The following is a 25,069-nucleotide window of genomic DNA, read 5'->3' as shown; positions in this document are numbered from 1 at the left end:
GAGGAGATGCATATGTCTCATTTCGGTGTTAGAGAAAAATGAATCATGCATTCATAATCAAATCATATTCCAAAATTTAAAATTGTTTAAATTTTAATTTTTTAACACAAAAAGCTTTTCATTTCAGCTTGGAAAATCTGAAATTTTTTAATAAGTGCAGTTTATTAAAAGGATAGAATAAAGGCTTATCTTTGTATTTCTTTTCTCTACAACTTTCTTTTCTTCAAACTTAAGTCCAAATTTTAAAAGACTCCATTCAAAGGAGTTACATTTCCACTCAAGTTAGTTAATTACAGATTCACATATTTCATTTCTCAAATTTAGGCTGCATTCTTTCCCCACTTTATGAAGTTATTTGTGTTTAAAATGCTTTATTAATATCCTATTTAATAGGAAAAGTTTGAAAATATAGCTGAAAGAAATGTACAATTTGTAGAGATTTAAATGCCACTTTTCTTATTTTTTTCGTTGCAGACACAGTTACAGTTGAAATATTGGGAGCGAGCCAAGAGAGAAACATTTTTCGCAAGAGACAACGCCGAAATGTTTATCCGATGGTGCAAAAGTTTTGGAGTTCGTGATGCAGTCTTATTTGAATCGGATGGATTGGGTACGACGTTAATTTCGTATATTTTTACTTCAGTGACGTCTTTGCTTCTCTAGAAGCGAAACTGTCAATGCCATTTGGTTTCTCAATGCAATTTTCTTCCGCTTTGATCAAGGAGAAAGTTTTAGTTACTGTCAGATAAATCCATGGTAGATATGTCTTGTTTAGGACAGAAACACGGGTGAATAATATGTCGAGGACATTTTTAAATGCGTAAATGTGAAATTTTATAGTTTTTCTAATGCGTTACATTGTCAATATATATCAAAATGCCGTGACACAGAAAAATATGAGAAACTGATTTTATAACTGTTCTGATAGGTTTGTAATATGTATAAGGTTCTTCATCTAACCATGACAGATTACTTTTTAAACTGAGTTTATATCAAACGTTTTTTGTTTCGCTAAGTGATATTTCTTGGTTATTTAAGCTTCTATTTTATCTTTTGATGCATGTAACTTTAACTGTGGTTTCCTTATACAAATGACAGGATTTAAGGTACATTCCTTTTACCTAATTAAATCTTATGTTAGATACTGCGTACGTAAGAATCGCTGATTATTTTACTAAAAATTTCTATAATATTTTATGCATTATTTGTTTAAGATATCTTTCTTAAATGCTTGTTTCTGATACAATCGGACAAAATATATCTCGGACTAAATAATCTTTAAACAACATGTTATGTCCCATCCATCAAACTCTTCAAAGAAGGTTTACCATATTTTTAAAACGGTTACATATTTTGATGCATATTATAATTCTCAGAAATAAATAAGACATTATATTACATATTATAAATAATAATATATAATTATTATACATTAATATATTACATATTATAAGTTTCAGAAAAAAGGGAATAATTTCAAGGTAAAAACGAATAGAAATTATGAGAGTAAATTAATTGCTTTTGTACGAATGGTCATCAAAAAAAAAAAAAAATAATAAATAAATAAATAAATAAATAAATAAAAATAAATAAAAATAAAATAAAATAAAAACCTCTTAATAACAATAAGAATGCAGCTTTCAGCATCTCTCTTCTTGGTTTAATGTAGAAAGAATTTTAACCAATAGCTATTATTTTTTAAATGATGTATATAATGCGTAGCAAATTATATTGTTATTATGTAGAATGTTGCAAAACGACTGCACAGTTATCTGTTTTGTACGGTTGGCCGAGGACCCATAGCTCCAGTGTAAGAAAGAATAAAATAAAGTAAGTTTTCTGATTGAAACAGCATGAGTCATATAACACATTTTAGCAAAAATATTTGAAGCATTTTTTACGCGGGCTGTGTAATGCAATTTCGCTGTATTAAGTTATTTCTAACTTAAAAATACCAAAAATTTTGTGTTTGCAATACGTAAAAGTGCTCTTAAAAGAATTTGGGCATAAATTATTCATAAAATGCAAAAGAAGGAGAGTACTTTGTAACTACTCATAAAGTTGTTTTAGAGCTGATTAAGAATGTGAAAATAATGTATTAAATTTTATAATATGCTGAACAAATGAAAATGCGATTAAAAGAGTCTAACTGAAAGTCTGAAACTGCAAATTAATTGTTATGTAAAATCAAAAAACCGGTATTATCATATAATCTCTTCAACGTTTTCGGCACCATTTACTCAATAATGATTTTTATTCAAATTTTGAATAGAAACCTGCCATTATTATGTGCACGTTGATTTGAAATACTCCGTAAAGCTGACAATTGTCAGGTGTGTTTTATACGAATTGATTATTCAGTATTCTCAATATTATGCCACCAGTTTCTTATATCATCATTTAAGTTAGAAAGAATGATAAATGTAATTCGTGCACACTGAAATGTCTTTGTGACAAATATTTTTCATGAATATTTTGCCATAGATAACTAACGAATTTGAAAGATTTTTCAAAATATATTTTCGCTATATTGAGCCGCGTGAAACGAAATGTTCGTTAAAAAGTATTTTTACATACTCTGTCTTTTGGAATTGTTTAAACAAATTTAGAAAATTTTTACGACCGAAAAAATATAATTTAGTTTTAGACATTTTGTTGAAAGCTAAATCTTGCTGTTCTAAGTTGTTCATAAAATACTAAAAGTATTGACTAATATTTTGCTTAAAACATTAAAATATAACGAATTAAAAATTTTTGTGTTCTTTATAGTAATTTTCTTCATCAAAGTAATTAACGATGATTTTATCGTTTATGATGGCTGCAGAATGTTCTGTTATTATACCAATGGTTACTTATCATAACTAATGATCATATAACTAATGATTAGCAGCTAGTAGTCTACATATTTTGCTATTCTCTGTTTGTACCGTATCTCTTCAAAACCATGATAAGAAGTCATTAGTATTACCTTAACCGCCCTGAAGTATTAAAAATTACTTCCGGAACTATTCTCAAACAGCATGATAAATGTATTGTTTAATCCGGTCTCGGAAACTTTTCCCAGGTTCCTTCGCTAACTTTAACTCTGGCAGGAAATTATGTAATGCTACTAGAATGGGAACTTCTTTATATTCAGGGACTAAAATTAGTATGAAAAGGCTGACTGATGTAGGTTATTCCGATTTCTGCAGGGATCATATAATTTCTCGCTTCACTTTCTAATGAAATGTTAACTAGCTAACGAGAAAAAATCTATCTAGCAAACAGAAAGTCAGAAAATATAGTTACTCAGTTAAATGTTTCTAGAATTGGGTGAACATAAATTATTAGACATATTGTGTTATAAAAACGTTATTTATATCACCAAAGCTTTCCGCATACGATTCGTGTTAGAACATTCAACAGTTTATAATTTTGAGGAAACAGAAAAATAATCCTACATAATGCAATGTAATTTAATTTTTGAATAAATTACTGAATAGAATTCTATAAAATGTAAACTTTGTCTTACAGAAGCATCAAAACAGGAATGTGAAATATTATAACTAAAACATAAGTTATACATATGACTGCAGCCCTTTTGGCATGATGCAGGGGATCCGACTGTCTTAGCCTTGGACCTCGATTCGGAGAAAACATGGATTTATGTAAGTGTAGGGAATCTTTGCAGCAAATGGGTGCTTAAAATGCTGTCCAGGCCAAAGTCGTCTAGAGAGGTTGTCGGGAAGGATATTGAGGTAGGAGACCCTCGGATTCATCCCTTGGTGGATTCTACTTTAAAACTGGAATGGAATGGGCAAATTCCTATTGACAGCTCTATGGTGCGCAAGGTTTAAGCCAATAACAGGTGCAACCTTTGCCTTTTGGTCACAATAAAATTCATGGATTTGCTATAGCATTGCTGTCAGACAAGTTAAATAAGTCGCAAAGCTACAGAAATGGAACTACACAGTTGATTTCGTCGCATTATGGGTAAAGGAAATGTGACAGTGCCATAGGAAACTCTTCTGGCAAATGAAGGATGATGCACATCAATACCAACCCAACTCTCTTTATTTATTGCCTTTCTCTGTGGACGATTAGCGAATGCTTCCACATTCATTATGTGGAAAAGTTTGCTAATAATTCACGAAGAACTCAGTAATTCGAAACGAATTACCGAGCTAACTGTTTACATTTCGAATTACCGAGCTAACTGTTTATATTTCGAATTACTGACTATATTAAATTGCGAATTAGAGTCTTATCGATAAGAAAGATTTCGGTTCTCTAGTGGTCCCAGTAAGTTGCATCAGGGATCCACCAATATCACAATCCGCTGCTTTTATCCAAAGCCTAAGCATTTAAAATAGTGTCGAAGAAGGTTTGTTGCAGAAAGAATGCTTTCGTTTCCATAAAAGCTTCTTCCGCTTCTGTCCAGTTTAGTTTATCATGTACTAGAACTTTTGCAGAACACCGAAACTTTCTTCAGTTTTTGTGTCTTTTCAGAAATTTGACTAAGGAAAAACTTTGTGTGCTTTCCTTGGAATGAAATAGTTATAGAAACTGTATAATCTCCAAAATCGTCTCTAAGTTGTAGGTGATGAGTAGTGTAAATAGTAGTAGTGATGTCTAGTAGGTGATGAGTAGTTTTAATTTTGTCGGATTAAGGCTCAACTCCTTCAACAGAAAGCTTGGAAACCAAGAACTTCCAAACATTTTACATCAAAATACTTAAATGATGCAGAACAGAGATGCTGCAGCCAAATTACAAAGCCTGAATTGCATTCTAGTGCTTTCATACAGGCCTGAAGGTGTTACAGTTGCAATTTTGTATACATCCTCAAGATTAATTTGTGTTTGATGCTAAACTTTCAAATGATAAACAAGAAAAAAAAAGGCTTTTCCCGAGCAACTCAAACATAAATACTACATAAGTACTATATTGTCATAAAGTACAGGGCCATTTAATGCTCAGTAATTACTAACTTACCTCCAGTCTGGGTAGCCCATTTTGGAAACCGAAATCATACGCAATGGGCAAGAATAACTACTTTTTGAGGATCCCATGTGATCTAAGTCAATCGTACGTTGAAATTGTTCTTTAGAAATCCTCTATCTTTCCAGAGCAAGGTGTCATGGTTTTGCAGTGATGGGGATCTAAAGGTTTCTGAGAAGTAAACATTCTGTTTAATCTTTTGATCTGAGCGAGAAGATTAACAATATCTCGAAATTCGAGTAATACCGTATTTTTACTCGCATGTTTTTAACTGTACAGTATTTTTTTTCCTAGGCTTTCAGCATATAGTTTAGAAACTTCTGGTTCATAGTAACAATGTAAAATGTGTGCACAAATAGGAAATTATTTTGTGTAAGCAGAAAGAATATTATTGAAACTGATGAAAAGTATCTTTATGAATACTTTTAACTGTACTATGTTTGTCATTTAAGCCGTCTCTTTAGGAATAATATACACCGCGTGTTTTTCCTATCCTAGTTTTCAAGCGATAAAGTTAGAGGGAAAGGGGTACAATACGCGAATAAATTTAACAGTAAATACAATAGTTGGTGATTCTTACTATTTCTAACCATTTAATAGCTTAAATGCATAAATTACTGCTGATCGCGTTTTTCTGCTGGGTATTGGAGGAGTTACAGTATCTATTCTAATTTAGAACAGACAAATTTCAGAGTCATTTTCTACCGTTTGACCTTTTTCGTAATTACGGTAATGGCAGCTTCGTCGCAGGTTGAGTCTGCTAATTGCTTTTTCTTCACTTCATTTCTATTTAGCCTGTTTTGTTTAATAAAAATCTCATGAATAAAGTCTGACTTGATCTACAGACTCAAACTAGGTGGGAAAATGCAGTTATGACGACACGCGTTGCGATCGCAAATAGAGAGTCGGGAAGACCTTCAAGTGTCTATTTTAAGTAATAGGTTACATTCTATTGCTGCGAAGATCAAGCGTCAAAGAAAAATAAACAAAAATATCTCTTCCAATAAAAAAAAAGAATTGATATCTCGGATTGATAACGTACTCTTAAAAATACGACGTAATTGAAAATCGAGCACCAAAAGCTATCGACTGAACTTTTATACATTTGCAGCTGTTCAAACCATATTTGCAGCTCTTCAGTAATCTTCGACATTTTGTTGAGAATTTATCAAATTTTGCTTTAATGATTCAAAAGTAAAATTTCCTAACTTGAAAACTGAAAAATTCCAGAAGCTCATACAATATCAGAAGTGAATGTTCCGATTACCATAGTAGTGAGATAGCTATGCCAAGATGGTGATGATTCCTTTAGTAAAAGACGGATTGTATAAATTCTTTCGTTGTTGTTGTGACTTCTCCCACCCGATTGACAGTAACATCAGATCAGTGTATAAATTCTAATTACCGTTTACTGAAAATTAGCAAAATGCAAATCAAAATAAATCGTAATTTCTTAATTCTTTTCGAAATCTGCGCTTGACTTCGGCATTGCAGTATTTTTGCACCTCAGATTTGCTGGAACATCTGGCCTAAATACAGAATTGCGCACCTAATCGTCCGTTTATACAAACTAATATGTATTTCAAATATGCAGCCACATTTCTGACTCATCTTTTATAAAAGTAAGCATTATTTTGAATGGAAAGACGTGTGAAAACAATACTTGGAAATTTTCAGCTTCACTTCATTGCACTATCACTGTAATTACATTTCACATCATACATTTTAAATGATAAAATTATATATTAAGATTAAAATACACTTTATGACATTGTTATCGATAAAATCTAAGTGTAAGAATTGTAAGAATTGGAGTACAGTTTTAATAAAAGTAATTTCATTAGCTGTATTTCTAAATGCAAGATTCTCCATGAACGTTAGAAAAAACTGATAATTTTTCCATGTATGTTAATTCTGTTCTAAAAACACTACTACAAATATGTCTGTTATATTTATTATTAGTATCATTTTTTAAATTTTAAATGGTTGTATGAGTTTATCATGCAAATGTTTGAATAATATTATAGTCAACTAAACAAGCTTTTAATAACGTAAAAAATAATGAAATTTGAATTCATAAGCAGTTAATGAACTTATATTCAAAAGTTTCCAAATAGTGTAATTTCTGGTATTTAGTAAATAAATATTTCATTTTAGACTGCAAAAGGATATATGTAATGATATGCTTTGCAATCGAAATGAAAATAAAGTGAATTTAAAACACCACATTTTGCAGAACATCTTTCATCGAAAATTATGCATGGCTGTATTCAAATGTGTCATTAAAATGACTAAGAATATCCCGTAATAAAATTCCTTAAAAATAAAATAAAGAATTTCATATAAAATGTAACTATAATAAATTCGAATCAAACTTGACGCACTTTAAATGTGTCGCTCATGTTGGTTTTTCGGCCATTAATTAGAAAATGAACATTATATTTTTTTAATAAATAAATCAATAAAAGAGAAAGCTTTGGAAAATGTTGCACAGCACCTAGCATAAGGAAAAGCAAGAAACAACTATCCCCAGTTATTCATGGAAAATGAGAAATAAATTAAGCGCAAATTAAGTTATTTGAAGCACATGGTTTAATAAGAATTAGAATCATTATGCAAAGTTTAAATATTTTTATCAATATTTAAAGCTTCAAGGAAATTTAATTTGCCAGCTGGAAAAATGTGTGAATACTTTTACAGAAGATATGAATGCAATCATGATGATGTCCAACAATATTGATCAATAAGTAATTTATGAGTTTCTCTTGGATAGCAAAAAATATGATACAATGACATCATCATTTGCTTATACATGCAATACTTTCATACTTCAGTTAAAACAGTGGAAATTCAAGAAAGCAACTCAACATTCTAAAGGGTTGGTACCTGATTAAATTTAAAGCCTGTAACCAATCATTTAATATAAACTCTGCTGCTACTATTAACTGTTGGAATAACTGTAACAACAAGGTTGCCTCTGGTAAGTAGCCAGGGAAGGACTTCAATAAAAGCCAAATGTTTAACCTGAGAGGTTGTATCAGACTCTTGCTCTGTAATTTTCTTTAAGTTAAATGTAATGTCCATGTGTAACTTAAACCTGTTAATAAATAATTGTTACACTATAAAGGACTGTTTTATGACCCCCATCCAACTCGACCCCTTATAAGCGTATATTTTAATAAGATTTGGTCTTTCTATCATTCATTCATCGGTTATGGTTATAGAAAAAAATTAAGAAAACAAATTATCTTTAAAATTTTGTTCTTACTGTATAAAATATACCATGTATGCAAGTGCTATAATAACTAAATTCAACAAATTTCAAAATTAATTCCATAAGAAGTTCATTTTTATTTACTAAAATGTGGTTGTAAATAAACGCAAATTTTATTATTAAGTTCTGAAAATAATTTAATAAATGTTATCTACTTTGAGTACTTTTCACATATGTAAATCTAAATACATCATATAATTTCTAGTTCCTAGTGTACAAGAAACTCTCTCTTACTTTAGTATTTTATTTTTTCTTATACTTACAATTTTATCACACTTATAGAATTTCAGTTACACTTGACAAATTCAAAAGTATGTAATTAATTAATTCCAGAGTAAATTAGCTATCATTCTATAGTGGTTTGATTATAAATGTGTTCGGAAACGAAGCAGATTATCAAATCAAAATGCTCTTTGATCAATATCGTTCTGCTGCCGCTCTGCATTAGTCGCCCAGCTGGAGGTTTAATAACGAACGTCAGGATGATGGACAGATGGTAATGATGCTTTTACCACTAGACATCGCTTCAAGAAAGAAATACGTTCTCGTTCAAGTAGGTAAAGCCAGTAGGACAAAATTCTAATCAATTATTCAGTAAAAGTAGCATACTGTGCCCATAGCAACACTTAATGATTTTGATTTCGCATTTATATTTACTGCATATTTAAGGGCAATGTCACCTTAATTATTCGAATATTATCTAGAACTACAAATTTCATTTCAAATACAGTTTACAGTTTTTAGGTCACACTTCAAACGTAATTTTATTATAAATAACTTCTCTGCATTGATTCCGTCTCTGAAATAAAGCTACAGTAAATACAGAAAAACAGAAGAAAGGCTTCACTATGGAATAAAAATATATCCTAATACATGTAAAGAATATATTTCTATGAAAAATTAAACTCTTATTTCATCATATTATACCGAATCATTTATAGTTTATTTTTATACTTACACTTTCTGCTACAAACATTTTCTGCCTGAGATTACTTCTAAAAAAATTAAAGTAATATTAAAATATGCTTATGTTTAACTTGCTTTAAGAAACAAGTCACCAAGCGCGTTACTAATCACAATTCTGTAAATCCATAAAAAGTGTGCACTTAAATTTCTTATAAATTAAGCTACAGAACAAGAGATTGCCTTAAAATTTCATATAAGGGAATAAAGTTTTTAACTTAATTATAGTGTAATGTAAAAAATTAGATGAATACGCATGCGTATATGCGATGACCATACTTTAAATGTTTTAATGAAAATTATTTAGTTTAAAACAGTTAAACAAATTCTTATCTATTAACTAAGCTGTGAAGCGTACTTACAGATCGTTAAAATTCCTTAAAAGATATTTGGACGATTCTTTACTGTGTATTTTAAGTTACAGTTGAATGTGAAGAATCTTAAAAACTAGTAAGCAAATAATCGCTTGAGTTCGTGAGACAGTAACCAAAACTTGAAAAGAGTTAAACACCCTTTATTATTCAAATAATGTTTAACAGAACTCCGTCTTGGAGTTGTACAATAAAGCCGACACTCAGGCTTGAACTTAAGAAACTAAGAACTAAACTAAACTAATCTTAACTAAAAAAGATGTAGCCGAAGCTATAACAAGTTTGACAGAGTTGGCCCCTTAACGCTGAACTGCGAAGCTATCAAGGGCCTAAAGTACGGCTGAGCGTAATAATAGCTTAAGAAAGAGTAGCCGAAAAAGGTGGTCGCGTGCTAGCCAGAATCTCTGGTTCTCTCTAACTAAGACAGTAGAACTTCGCGGTTAAATATCGCTCTTCCTCAATTTGCATTCAAGCGTAATTCTAAAACTACGTTCTGGCCAGAAGTTGTAAGATGAAATTCAAAAATGATAGGAAATTAAGTTTAACTCAAAATTTAACTGTTAGATAAATTAATATAATTCTTACACCCCTTTTCATTCATAAAACTGTAACTAAAATTTACATATAAATTTTTTATGTATTAAAATAACAAACATGTATCGTTTCTTTCTGCTTTCTTGCTTTTAACTCATGATAAACATTTCATTTTTGTTATTGTACACAATATATCATCTTCTAAATTTCTGTTGCTGTTCTATGCACATGAATAATTTTATTTTAACTCTAATATAGTAGTGAGTTTAAATTTTGAGCAGAAATTTTGGTAATGGTTTTGTAAATAAGAGCAATTATCGTTTATTTTTATATTTTAAGAAAAAATATAATTTTCACTGTTGATGGAATCTAAAGTTAAAATATTAATTTCTATGAGTCATGTACCTAATTCAAATAATTTATTAGTGATATATTCAAATAAATTTAAAAAAAAGAATTTTTTGGATCCTTTCTAGTAAATATATACTTTAAGCCCGTCACGTGTATGGAGAATACAGTTTGAAATCTTAAAAAAACAATAATATAAAGAATTCATGGAATGGAGTCTTATTCTAATAGAAAGACTTCTACTGAAAAATAGAATCTGAGATTCGACTGTACCTAAACTTTTTATGATTCCTTAGACTAGGGTGTCAGACAAAATATACTAATATATCTTTATGTGTATTCATGTCGATGACTACAGTGTAAAATCACTTATACTCGTATTATATCACATATATATATATACGTATATATATATTACATATATATTCACATTTTTATTTAACGTAAAAATGTTATAGTACGTGTGATTTTCAACTGCAGTCATCGTCATGAATACATATAAAGAAATATTAGTATATCATGTCTGACATTCCTGTCCTAAGGAATCATAAAATTCATAATTTACAGTCGAATCTTAGATTCGATTCTCAACAGAAGTCTTTCGATTAGAATAAGAATCTATTCCATGAATTCTTTCTATTATTGTTTCCTTAAGATTTCAAGCTATATTCTCCGTAAATATGGCGGGCTTCAAATATACATTTATTATAACGGATCCTAAACATAAGTATTAGATACAGTTAAACTGAATATATCATAAATAATAAAGTCATTAATTCATATAAGTTTATTGTATCGATAATAGATCAATACTTTTAGGAGTTTTAATAGTCATCACGCATCATCATTAGTCTACAAAATTCAGTGTTTATTACAATATACAACGCAGTTTGAAACTTCATTTCAAACTTTGTTGAATAAAATTCATGTTGGAGTGTAGCAGATCAGTTAGCAAAAGGGGCCACTGAAACTGATACTGAAGGAAAATGAAAGTGATTTATGAACTTTTTCTCTCTCTATATATATATGTATATAAAGTTCATAAAATGTCGTATAGTAAAAAATTTGTCGTAAAGCTCATTAAGCTTATAAAGTAAATCATTCATAAATCTTCCTTTCACAAAGGTTCTTGCGCCTTGAATCCGTAAGTAAAACACTACATACAGAAATTTTAAAGATGCCGACAATTACGTATAGTATATATTTCTGATTGCATATCGTTACTTTCTATATTTTTTTAGTTATTTCATAATTGTCTTCTCAAGTAGAAAGCAATTTTATATTTCTGATTACATAGCGTTACATTCTCTATTTTTTGAGTTATTTCATAATTGTCTGCTCACGTAGAAAGTAATTTTATAATTTTGCATATTTTATGACCAAAAAGGTCTTTGTTTAATTAGAATACCTTATAAAAGAATTAATGCTTGCTGCAGGAAATTTAATATGATAACATTTTGTAAAGGAACATGTCTCCTCATACGTATTATGACCAACATTAGAAAATCCATGTTTATTATAAAACACAGCAAGTATGCCATGTTTGTTGAAAAGCGCCTTTGCCCTTTTCAAAAGTAATCCATTTTTGATACCATAGTTTTACGTGCTATTGTCAGAAGGTATTTTTAAAGATGTGTTCGAAGACTGGAGATTAAAAACATGCTCTTCATTATCATTTTCAGTGGCCTCTTTCGCTAACTGACCCGCTAACTTAGTACCAGTACCATGTATTCTAACATGAATTTTATTCAACAAATTTTGACATGAAGTTATTTTATCGTAACAAACATTGGATCCTATGGATTAATGGCGATGTGTGGTGACTGTTAAAACTTCTAAAAATATTGTAATATTATCGACATAGTAAACTTATTTGAATCAATATTATTGTTTATAATAATATATTCAGTTTCTTTAATTAAATCTAATACTTCTGTTTGGGATATATGATTTTTATTATCAAGATTTCTTTTCCATTAACATCTAATTGAAACGTCATCCTTATAAAACAACTGCGAAATCTACATTCAGTTCTAAAGCCATCTGTAGAGATATATTATTTCGATGTGAAAATTTTTCAAATTGTGTTTCGTTGTTATCGTTTCTAATAAATGTGCTTTTAGTTATTTCATATATACCCACTGAATGTAGTTTGAAGCTGTTAAACTTTCTTAATAAACTTTTTAATTAATTTTGATACATAATTTATTTCCTTTTTAATCATAAAATTACTAAAAAGCTTGATAGCTAGTAGACTTGTGTTGATGCTAATGCATATTTGAATTGGTAAGAATGAATTGTGATCGTTAATATGATACCAGCAGCTTGAAATCTAGCAGCTTTAGTTGATAGCTACTTCAATCTGAGAAATTAGTAAAAATATCGAACATATTTACATATTCTATGTTCCCAAAATTTTTGACTCACAGAGCCAGAGCCACTTCTCAACTTGTAAGTCATTGATGTTTAAGAACTGTATTACTACATGGGTAGGAAATGCTATTATATGCCTTACTTAGTGTCATTATAAACACATACGTGTTAGTATATGCTGTGCTATTGTATACTACCTATTACACGGGTAGAATATAAGGGAATGTAAAGTAATGAGAAATCTAAACAGTTGAATAATATCAATGAAGTAAAATTATGTTTCAAAAATTATGTTACCATAATATCTCAATTTATTCTTAACCTGATACTGTTAAATGTTAACTGTTCATAAAAGGTTTTCCAAAATTCAATAAAATATACCTACTTATGTTACAACAAATACTTTGCATTGCTCCTGAGAGCATCACTGAAATCGTTCTAATAAATTCGATTTCTCTAAGTTAATAATTACATGCGTTTAGTTCAAAAAATATCGCTCATGATTTATTATTTGAAAATTTTAAACCCTCTCTAAAAGAAAATTATAATTTAATTTTATTATTATGCAACTATAGTGTACTCCCTCTGCAGTGTACGTACTAAATTAGGAAATTACATTAAAAAGCTCAAAAACTTTTAATGAAAGTCTAGTAGTTGCTTTTTTGTGAATATGTCAACGCCCTCGAGACAGTTTAAAACTAAACTCAGTGGCACAACATCCCTAGGGGGTCATGGCCTGCAATGCCCCGATATCATTCTTTCCGGATCATGGGCTCAGGGCTGCGTGAACATGCGCCCTGGACAGGTGGTCAGCTTGTCGCAGGAGCACCGTTGTTTAGTCTCCAAGCGAACTTGGTACTCATTTTTAATCGACCCACTTAAGGATGAAAGATTGAGTCAAGCTAGCTTTCCCAGCCCGGGGATCGAACCCCGGACCTATGATGCTGCTGCGCGACACGATAACCACTGCATCACCAGGCCATTCTCAAGACAATCATCTTACTTTAATATGCAACAGGAGAAACTCATGGTGGCTTCTCAGATTTTTCACTCATTAGTATATAAAATCTGGTTTTAACAGGTTGCGTTTTCATATTGTTCATTAATTGTATTATCATCTTCCTTAATAAAAACTTGCTGGCTATACAACTAAACCCATAAGGAAACAGAAAATTCGGGGCAGAATCGCTAAGGAATCGCGATATTTTCGGTGGTATTTCACTGAGAATAGACTCTAAAACGACAAGCCACCTGTATTTATGGGGGTTAAGTTTCCAGCGAATTCAAAGAATTTTCGAAGGATCGAGAATGAAAGAGAAACTTTATAAATATGCATTTCCAAGTAATGGCCAAGTTTGGGCTGCTAGAGGCGACATGAAATTCAACTTGTTGAATTTTTGCCTTCAAAATATAATCAATATTTTGTTGTTTTTGTTATTGTTCTTGTTTCTTATTTTCCAGTTTCACGCTTTTATTTTATTTTTCTCTAGCGGACGAGGATTCTTGAGGACTCGGCGGAGCCCAAATTGGGAACCGCTGTTCTAGATGCTATAAAGTAACATCAAATACGATTCTGATCGGTTACTTACATCTCAGATGGCAGGAGAAGGTGTAAAACATTTTACTTTCTTGAGCATCTAGGCAAAACCGCACAAATTAAACAATCACTTTTCAACGCGTAAAATACTTTAGCCGCTCTTAACTGAAGAGCTGTTATTTATAAACATAAGTTATTGTCTGTATAATCTCTTTACCGTCATGTAGTAATACAAGAAATAATATTGTCTTTCATGAATTTAAAACAGGTATTTTTATATTGTAGTTCTGCAAACCCAACCACGTACTGTAATATTATGTCTCTTGGAGCTCTCTCGATTGGCATCAAAATATGGTATTCTGCTCCCTCCTCCTATTCAGCTTTCACCGACTTCAACTATAGCTGTGACAGATGATATGTCAGATTGCTCAGATGATGAATTCTTTTTCTCTGCTTCAATACATCCCCCAACCAAAATTCAACGATGGGATTCCGGATGCTCTAGTGGACCCAGAAGTCCTTCTCCAAGTTCAGTTTACTCTAAAACCTCATCACCTAGTTCTTCTCTAAAGCGCAGCTCGATTCCCTTGCGGAAAAAGGACAAGAACGTAGTAGTGGTGGTCAGAAGCCGTTCAGACAACTATCTGGCAGAAAATACAATGTCAAAAGTATTCTCTCCACGAACTTCGTCTCCATCGTTGAGACGTAGCTCTTCGTCGGTGAGAACGGAAACTATCAGCAGCAGAATAAGATCTAATCCCAATCTCAGCAGAAGTTCATCATCCATAGCGTCATCCAGGAGTTTGATGGAAAGAAACAACAAGCTGCACTTGGATGGCGTTCCTCTCTTGGCGCAAAGGAAGCGATCAGCTCTCGACAAAAAGGTAGCTTTGACTCCTTTTTGTTATCACATGATTTTTTATCCGCATTTCTAATTACTCTAAGTTTTTATTGCATGCTTTGCGTCAATTCTATTGCTCTATGTTCTTTTGTGGCAGAATATAAAACTACAGCTTATTTTCCCACTTATTATATATTCATTTTAAAAACATATACTCGGACTAAACCTTTATCTAACAATTCCATTGAATACAACAATAAAATATAGATTTTTTTCCCTTAGCTTGTCTAACATTTTTTAATGTTTTTGTTTATATAGCTCGTATTTTTTTATTTTATTATTTATGAGTCAAAATGTAAGTTACCAACTTTGTACATTCCAGAATTACAGTCAATTTCATTATCATTTTGTTACCAATCAAATAGTTATTCCGTTTTAATGAAACAAAATGTTTACTAATTTGACGATTAGATAATGAATTTCTTTTATTGGTAATTACCTCACATAAGTAGTATTATTTTCTGAAAATAATATGAAAACCATACTCTTTTGCATGCATGGATAAGCATTTAAAAATAAACAATGATAAATTATTAATGGTCTCTTACATATTACATTAAAAAGATATTTACTCTTGAATTAAATTATTTTAATTAGTTTTACTATAGAAACCATTTAATGAGACAGCGCATATATGTCAACCCTTTTTATGTAATGCAAAAATTGTGTATATAAACACATCTGTTACTTATGCTTTCCAAGTCAGGGTTGTCATATATGTGAAAACATCTTATATACGGATTATTTAATTCTTAAAGCATATTTCAGTATTAAATGATAAAATTTAAATGATAAAATTTACTGCATTTTAATAATAATTTGTGATGAATTATAATACTTCGACTTATCCATCTCAACTGATCGTTATCCTTTCAATAACGTCAAAGACTTTTCATGTAAGATCTCATTTCCTGAAAGATTTATTCTGATCAGCGGTGTCATAAATAGATTTTTTATGCCTAATATGGGATAAAAATGGGTGGCAGTAGCCTAGAGTTGCTTGACTTCACTGAAAGTAAAGAGACAGACTGTTCATTTCACAGCAGATCACTTTTATGTATAATAACAGATTTCAGCCCCTAAAGCAAAACTTGAAATTGCGTTTCTTGAATGGTTTTTAATAACTTTTACACTAATGTTGAATTTTTTATATTTTAATTTTGCGTCACCTCTTATTTTTCCACCAGATAAATGCTTCACCCTTCTCATTTTCTGGATGACACTGATTATCTACGCAATACACGTGGTGAATGTTTTAATAATGTACACAAATTATAAAAGTACGAGAGGATTACATGTGTTTTATATTATGAATAATTACCGTCTTTATTTAAAATCTTTCATACTTTTACACAACTATAATATATATGGTTTATCAGTATTCCTGAGTATCAAGAAGTTAGTTTACTCTCGTCAGTGCAAAATGCATATTAAGAAAAGAAGGGAGTCGCAGAGAAAGGAAAATTTGGTGATTCAGTGATTTCTGATTCAACTGTTTCGTTTTTTAAAATTAAAAGCATCTGGAGGATAGTCTTTCAGTTTGTCAAGCCGCATTGCATTAAAATACTATATCGTCCTCTTTCCTTTAGTCAAACTTTCGGACTGGTAAACTACCATTGCCAGTTCTCCGAGTTGTTGCCACTCCACGAGGTGTGAGATTTATCACTTACCTTTCCAGTTACGATAGGTTAAATAGATATTTAATTTATCCAAAGCACACAGAGGCTATCTGCCTAAATTTAAATCCTAAATTTTGCAAATGCATCCAAAGGGGATGGAGACCTAAATTTCGTTTGGGTCCTTCTTCCACCAGTTACTCTTGAGAAAACCATCATAATGATTATTTTTTGTACAGTTAGATAAACTATATGATTCCGTGACCTAAATAATAAAATAAACTAAGTGGTTTATATAGCATAAAATAGATGATTTCTTAATGAGATGTTCTTTTGAGTCAATTTTAAGCTAAGTCTTTTATGTAGCAAATTAGATATAACAAATATTCAATTAATGTGCTAAACTTCTTTAAAAATTAAAATTAGTGTTTCATAACACAATAACCGTTCAATTCTCTCTCTTTTCTCTTTGTCATTAAATATAACGGCATTTTTAAAATTTTCCTTTTCTAGGTGTTGGAAGTAGCTCGTCAATACAATAAAGATGAAAACAAAATTCGACGCATCTCAGAGGGTCATTATATTTTTGGAGATAAAAATGTATTACTTCGGGTAAGTTAAAAGGAATTAAAAGCAGTTTTGCTATGTTCTTTAAAAGAAAAATTGACATTATAAGTAGATAAGGTACTCTCACCTATTGCATTTATATCTCTGTTTACTACTTATGTAGTCCTTTAATTGACATTATTAGAGGTTCAAGAAATCTCCAGTTTAATTTTCAAATCGTCTAACAGTCATTCCTTTTAAAGTATACAGAGGTTGTTCGCACATTTTTAGACGATTTTCATTGTATTTACAGAAATATTTTACCTAAACCTTTTTGTATTTCATTTTCTATTTGATAAACATTAATCTTCACTATCTTTCTACACCCTAATTTCCAAGACACTAAAGCCTTTTATAGTATCAGGAGAGGTATTTTATCCCATTCCTTTTTAACAGTTTTCAAAAATCCAAGAGGGTTATAGGTTATCTGGATAATCCGCTTTTTAAAAGTCTCAAAACTCCAAAATTTATGTGTGATACATCAGGGATATGAATGAAGGGTATGGCATTGATACCAGTTTCTTGTTCAATTTTTGCCAGGAAATTAACATTAGATTTTGATGTGTGGCTGCTTGCTTTGTCTTGAGGCAGATCTACTGATTAATGGCACTGTGTGTAAAGAGAAGGTATTTCTTGTTTGAAAATTGGGTAAAAATATGTTCCTGATAATATGTGAAGTTGATCTTAAAACGTTTCTCCACTCTCTTTATTTTCTGTTACATGAAAAACTGGCAACAATCATAAATCTCTTTGCAAAACTTCCTTTAGATTCTTTGAACCATGTTTCAAGACTTTTTAATCCTCTTGGATGGTATTAATTAGATCTCGTTTTACTGCAGTTATTTAAATATATCCAAGATTCATCTATCGTGGCAACATCTTTCAATTTTTGTCCGGATAAATGTTTCTCATAAAGAATTCTACAGAGCATTCTGCGCTCGGGTCGTGTAGAAAGACAATGTACATTGTGTTGTTTCGCCTTTTTGTGAATCAAATTAGCATTAATCACTTTGTTTACAGTTGACACTGAGCATTTTAATGATTTTTCTACTGTCCTTGGCGGATTTTCTTATAACTTTAAAGATATTAGCTTTGCAACATTCGAAACATTCCGTTTTTTTACTTGTATATGTATACAGAACAATGTTTCAGCATGAAGCCAAACGTTGACGTTTTTTACCTTTCTTTTTGAAATATTACCTATCGTAGCTTTAGATATTCGAAAATCATGGCCTTTCACAACGTTTTTTAATGACTAGATGCGAAACATTTTTTTGGAAAGAGGCACAAACATAGCCTTTCATCTACTGCTTCTAAACAAACAAAATGAAAACAAAACTATTAGACAGCATACGATAACTTATACTTTCAAAAATATAATTGTAGTTAAACAAATTTCCTAGTAGACAATTTTTATAGCAAAGCAAAAGCGTCTAAGAAATGTGTGAACACCAACCAAACATGTCCACCTCGAAGACTGAATTTTTTATTTCCTGTTTATTTCAAAATTTCTACGAATTGAATAAATTTTTGATTAACAAACTCAGCGATTTAAAAGCCAGCAACAGGCCCAGTTCAACATGTCAGCTCAAACAGGAAAGCACCAAAGCAACAGTACAGAAAACCATACCCCTATTAAATAAATGTTCTCTTCGAATGTTTATGGCAAAAATAACTGTTCATAATAATTGTTAACATAATTCGAATGTTTATGGCATTCAAGTTATGTTTTACTAAATTTTAGTTTTGATGATAAGAATAAGGAAAAATAATACAGGAAATGTGGTTAAATGGTGCTATATGATTTTTTAATTAATTATATAGTAATTACTGGAGATACTGGTACTTAAAATATATTTAGGTCTTTTGCTGCTAATAGATGCATTGATATCATACTTGAAAATTTTCATTGCTTCATTACTAATAGTGCATTGAGTGTTGTGAAAATTTTAAGCAACGTAATAATAAAAGGTGTTTTAAAGGTGTATCTGCATAATGTTCAACTTTTAATGAATCCTATTATTTCTTGTATACCATGGAAGGTTTATAATCTGTCGCAGAATAAGTTTAAAATGTGTTGCCATTAGTTCTCTATAAATATGCCTAGGCACGGCAGACATAATATAGCACTGCACGTAGAATGCATTTGTAAATGAGTAACTTATGATGAATAGATAAAACGTTATTTCGAGCAATTAAAGGAAACAATTTAGCTTTACGCAATCGAAAGATATTGATAATAGATGTAATGAGTGTTATTTACATCAGTGAATTTTTGTATCACGTTAAGTGGCTTGCTTAGCCCAGGCTACCAAGAGTTCCGATAGTTTGAGATTATTGTTTAGTTTCTTCTTCTTACCGCGTCTGATTTCTATCTTTTGACTTGAATTTTATATTTTATTAAAAAGACTTAAATACCTGAATGTGAGTTTGCACGTGTCGTATGACTGGGCTAAGAAATGAATCCACTGTGTCTTTTGTGGCAGAACCACTGTGTCTTCTGGATATATTGCGAGAGTGGTGTTTGGTGACTATGGTATGTCGCTCATGTAGCTATAAAATAAACATAGTCTGAAGATATTCTCATGTCTTTGATATGTAACTATATTTTAAATTCTGCCAATAACATAAAACATAATACAATAAAACATTTAAATGCCATACAATAAAATATTTAAATTGTATGTCAACACTCATAAACCACACATTTTAATATTAAACACTGAGTTTCAAAATATTCTTATTTAAATCAGTAACTGCAACATTGTTTTTATTGTTTTAAATAGTTTTAATACAAAAGTTTCGAATATCCAACATTTACTCCAAACATTTTTATATAACCTATACACACATTCACAGAGGTTAGAAGATTATAAATAGGTACATATTTTCTTATCTGATGTTCTTTTCAGAAACAATATACAAGAGTAGATTCACATAAACTTAATGCCATTTATGAATATTCAAAACAAAACTACTGAACTCCCTGATTATATCGGACTGAAACTTGCGATAAAATTTATATAAATCATATCCTTGAACACGCAAAATATATTTGAAGAGAACGTTATTGATTTAAACAAATAACCTCAGCATTGTTTTAAATGCTATAAAGGGCTTAAATATCCAATTTTACAAAAATCATAAAAAATATTATTATAATAATTCTAATTACATCCAAAGTTTTTTATTACCTATTTAAAAAATATACTATCATGATTATGAATAAGGAGAATATTAGCTTTTTGAATTCATTTTCAGAACTGCAATTGTTATGAATAGACTCATATAGACCAAATTTTAACAATAACTACATCGTTTGAAAGAGCATTAATGCCATTAACTAATTTCCAAAACATATTCTTCATAGCAAAAACCTGAAACACTCGTATCATAGTAGAATCAAATGTTATTAAATTCATGTAAATCAAGCATTTGAAAATGAAAAATCCAATTCCAAAGAACCTTATTCATTTAAACGAATAATCGCAGCATCGTGTTTAATGCTGTTAAGGGCTTAATATCCAGATTTTACTAGAAACATGAAACTTTTTTATAATAATTCTATTTACGTCTAAGACCTATTATTTTCTATATTAGAAATATATTTTCATGAATATAAATAAGCAAACAATCATTTTTTTATTTCACTCTTATGCGAATAGATAAACTCTTATTAATAAACATTTTAATTTACATATATACTATTTTGGGGGATTTTAATACCATAAAGTTAAAAAAAAGACTCTTTTCAGTAGTGAAAAGTGTTTTAAACATCAAGATTATATCATAATTATATAATATGATTATGTTGACATGAACAATTATTTTAAAGTTAGATAAATAATTTTGAAAGCTTACATTTTTTGCGATGGCTTTAAATACCCAGATTTTTTTATTTTAAACTATTTTTTATTTGAATTATGCTGTTTTATTTTATGGTTTACAGTGCATTTTTACAATTGACGTCTTATCCTTATGATATATATTCCTTAGATGCGAAAATTTAGGCATTATACATTTTAATCGATTATCAACATGTTTTTGGGTGTGTAACTGATTAATAAAATTATTTCTTATTTCAAAAGGTGTACAGAATCAAAAAGTAAGAAAAATTTTTTCTCGTTATTTTCAAGGTTGCTGACACGAGTTGACACTTTTTACGACCTAAATTCTGAAACATGTTTCTGTTTATTCTATTATTATCAGAAATCATCAAAGCAACTGAAAAACCTGCTTCGACCAGAATATGAAGAGCTTGCGGGTCACGCAACATAATCTGAATTCAAATTATTATCGGGAACTAAAGCAATAGTTTCTTTATAAGATGAATAAAATAGAGCTTATTATGAAAGCTTGTACAGTGTCAGCTTCAGTATCGTACTTATTTTCTGCAAAACCTGATACTGATTTCCTTTTATAAGCAATTGATTTCTTTACATAGATTTAATCAATTAGTAGATTTGCGATTCTATTTTCATCGTTCAATTTGTTAAATTTTTCACTCATGTACTATTTTGTAGTCACATTTTGTAACGAATTGTCGAAATTCAGAATGCTTGAACGTCAATGATCGGTTGATGGCATACAACAAAGAATAGCATGATGAGGATTTCATGTATAAAGAATATGCAAAAATTAAAAGTTCACTGCTGTACCTTCGAGTCATTTTAGATTTATCACACAAGTTCATTTGCTGTAATATGAATTTTTTATTGTCATATATATCTTTATATGGAGAAAAGTATTTTTTCCAATGACACATCAGTAAAAAAAAAAAAAAAAAAAAAAAAAAAAAAAAAAAAAAGACGAAAGTAAAAGTCAGGTGGCCGCCATCAGTCGACGAAAAAAGTCCGAGGGCAAGCCTAACTCATGTAGCCTCGGAGGTAATGTCCAAGGGTAAGCCTAACACATGGCGGCGAGTCGCCTTCGTTAAGTCACATGAAGTAGAAATTCGTGGGGGATTTTCGTTTCCCTCCATTTTATACGAAGAAAAGTCACCAGCACTTGCGAAAACATAAAATCCACGCATGCACTTCGAACGCGAGGAAAGAAATGCCAAAAACGACCACGCCTAAAGGCGGTCAGCTCACAACGTCTGAACGACGTCGAGAAATTCCCAAAATGCAACGGCAAACATTTTACGTCTTCACCGCGTTGAAAAGACGTCGTAAAAGTTACCACGACCACTTTGCAACCTCTCGGACCAGTTTGCAACGTCTTTGCAACGTCATATGCTACTTGGGAGACGTGTAGAATCTTTTAGATAAACAGGATTAAAATGGTATCTTTAAGATTGACATATTTCAGGTACTTACGGCTTATGAATCAATGTGTATATACAAAATATGTTTTGTTTTTCTAGAGAACCAGCTTGGGTCATTGTGCAAAAAATCTCTTTCAGGCTTGGTTTTCTTTTATTTTTTAATTGAAGTTAAATTTTAAAGTACTCAAAAAATGAATTCCAAACTAAATTTTATCTTATATAACTTTTTTAGTTAGATTAATTAACATTTTTTTTCCTAGATTGTTCGAGGAAATAACGTTGTGGTGCGTTTAGGTGGAGGATGGGATACGTTGGAACACTTTCTTTCAGGTCTGGATTTCAACAAGCCATTGTTACCCAAGAAATCGAACATAAAACATGAAACTCAAAAGCGCCGACTCGTCGTAAAAAATATTTCACCTTATACGACCATGTGAGCAACCATTTCAAGAAATCGTTCCACTTTGAGGAAAATGAAATTCAGCATTTCAGTAAGAACTAAAAAGAAGCAAACAAACTTATGTTTTATGGTCCTATATTACTGCTATCATTCTTCTTCTTGTCAGTTATTTATATATTTTCTTGGATGTGATAAAAATAACAAGAGCTTTTTATAAGATAAAATTCTCACTATTTTCAATAAAAGAGTTTGCAAAGATCCTTTTTTATTACTTTTGAATTCTAGTTTCTGTTTTCTCTTCTACAGCTATTTTTGTTTTAATTTCAATAAAATGACATCAAAATATTCTTTTGGAAAATTATAAGCACACGTAACCATGCCTTTGATATAAAAATAAAATTATTTCTTCAGTATAAATAATAAATAAATCACTACTGATATTTTAGTAATTTATGCAATATTTACGGTATTTAATTTTTTAAAAGTTCTATTTTATGGATAAAAAATGCAATAAGGCTTCATCGGATTATCATAAAAAGCAGTATTGTAAAAATAATGTTTAATCTCTCTTGCCAAAATGAATAAATCTTTTGTAATTATACTTCAAACAGTTACTTAATTACTTTAAACATTTTTAATATAAGATCTTAACATCTGCACCTTATATATATATATTTTATGGGAGGATTCATGTAAATATTTTTCCTGGTTTATCCCGTGATTCTTATGATCTTGTTAGATGAAATGCATTAGCCTTAGCTCACATTCTATTAGTATCAGACACATATAATAGAATTTGTTTTAAAAGGGAATAAAATTTTATAAACTAAGGGGAAAACCTCACATGAAATAAAGTGTTTCATATAGTTTCGATTAATGAATATCCGCATGATTTTGTTACGTTAATATTCATAGTTTTGGAAATATTTGAACATTGAATATTTAAAAGTTAGTCTCGCCGCAACAGTAAGTTTTTGATATGATTATTTATTGTCTACTTTTGTGATATTCTGCCGTATAACAAATTTAATTTTTTAGTTCTTACATAACATTAGAGCCTATTCAAATGTTTTACACAATCACACTGACGAAACGTATGGTATCCGAACTTTTTACACAGCCACATTGACTGGCAAAATGTTAACACTGAAAGTTGTTACTGAATGACACTGAGTGTTACATACTTCACACTGTACACGCTGAGTGGTAAACTACTATTTCATTACAAACGTGTTTTAATGTATTTAGAAAATTAATATCTTTTCGTTAAAATAACTGAATTCAAACGAATACTTTCTCTTTTGTTCTCATTATGTGAAGCTGAGTATATGTTGCACTCATTTATAGAAATCTGAACTTTGATCATAATTTGGAATTGTCTCCCTCCTCTCAGAAGTAGAATATACACTTCATAAAAAATGAACTGATATCTGAAATTCATTAAGAATATTTAGGTAATCTCTGCCGAATTATATACTGATAAGTACCTTAATAACGAATTGGAAAGGAAAATGAAAAAAATGTAAAGTATGGATGCAAAAGCCTCCTGAGTTAAATGGTCTTACTTTTTATTCTCAGATGCATGATCTGCTGCAACCAAAATGTTTATTTTCGATTTAGCACTTCAACATCCGAAAAAACATAATTTAAATTTACCTTACCTGTCAAACGAGATCGATCTGAAGATGTTAATCCAAACTCTGCGTATTAAGGAGCTCACATTCTATAACCATGTGCTTTAGATCACTTGTTACTTTGATGTCATTCCGAACTGCAAGACATGGAGTCATCCGTGTGCTTCAGTGTGTATCATTGACGTGTTTAGAAAGCGTTAGACGAACGTCATCATGCGCGTGCTGCTAGGACATCCCGGATTACAACACGGTGTTGCAGGCTTATCTT

At 30.5% G+C, this 25,069-nt stretch overlaps 1 protein-coding gene across 2 annotated transcripts in view; it reads left to right on the top strand.

Annotated features, from left to right (window-relative positions):
• Window positions 1-23,425, top strand: part of LOC118184284 (uncharacterized) — a 121,815-nt gene extending 98,390 nt beyond the window's left edge. For both annotated transcript variants that reach the window (XM_035353935.2, XM_035353933.2), the window contains exons 3-6: window positions 475-610; window positions 14,664-15,262; window positions 17,409-17,507; window positions 23,028-23,425. In XM_035353935.2, coding sequence (XP_035209826.1) covers window positions 475-610; window positions 14,664-15,262; window positions 17,409-17,507; window positions 23,028-23,204 — 1,011 coding nt within the window. In that variant the 3' untranslated portion in view covers window positions 23,205-23,425. The remainder of the gene's footprint in view (window positions 1-474; window positions 611-14,663; window positions 15,263-17,408; window positions 17,508-23,027) is intronic.
• Window positions 23,426-25,069: the final 1,644 nt, after the last annotated feature.

The sequence above is a fragment of the Stegodyphus dumicola genome, chromosome 1, assembly GCF_044657685.1.
Source record: "Stegodyphus dumicola isolate Sdum_Otavi_A_Nest chromosome 1, ASM4465768v1".
Lineage (NCBI taxonomy): Eukaryota > Metazoa > Arthropoda > Arachnida > Araneae > Eresidae > Stegodyphus > Stegodyphus dumicola.
Note: the sequence above shows the minus strand (reverse complement) of the source record. Positions and strands in the feature narration are given on the sequence as shown.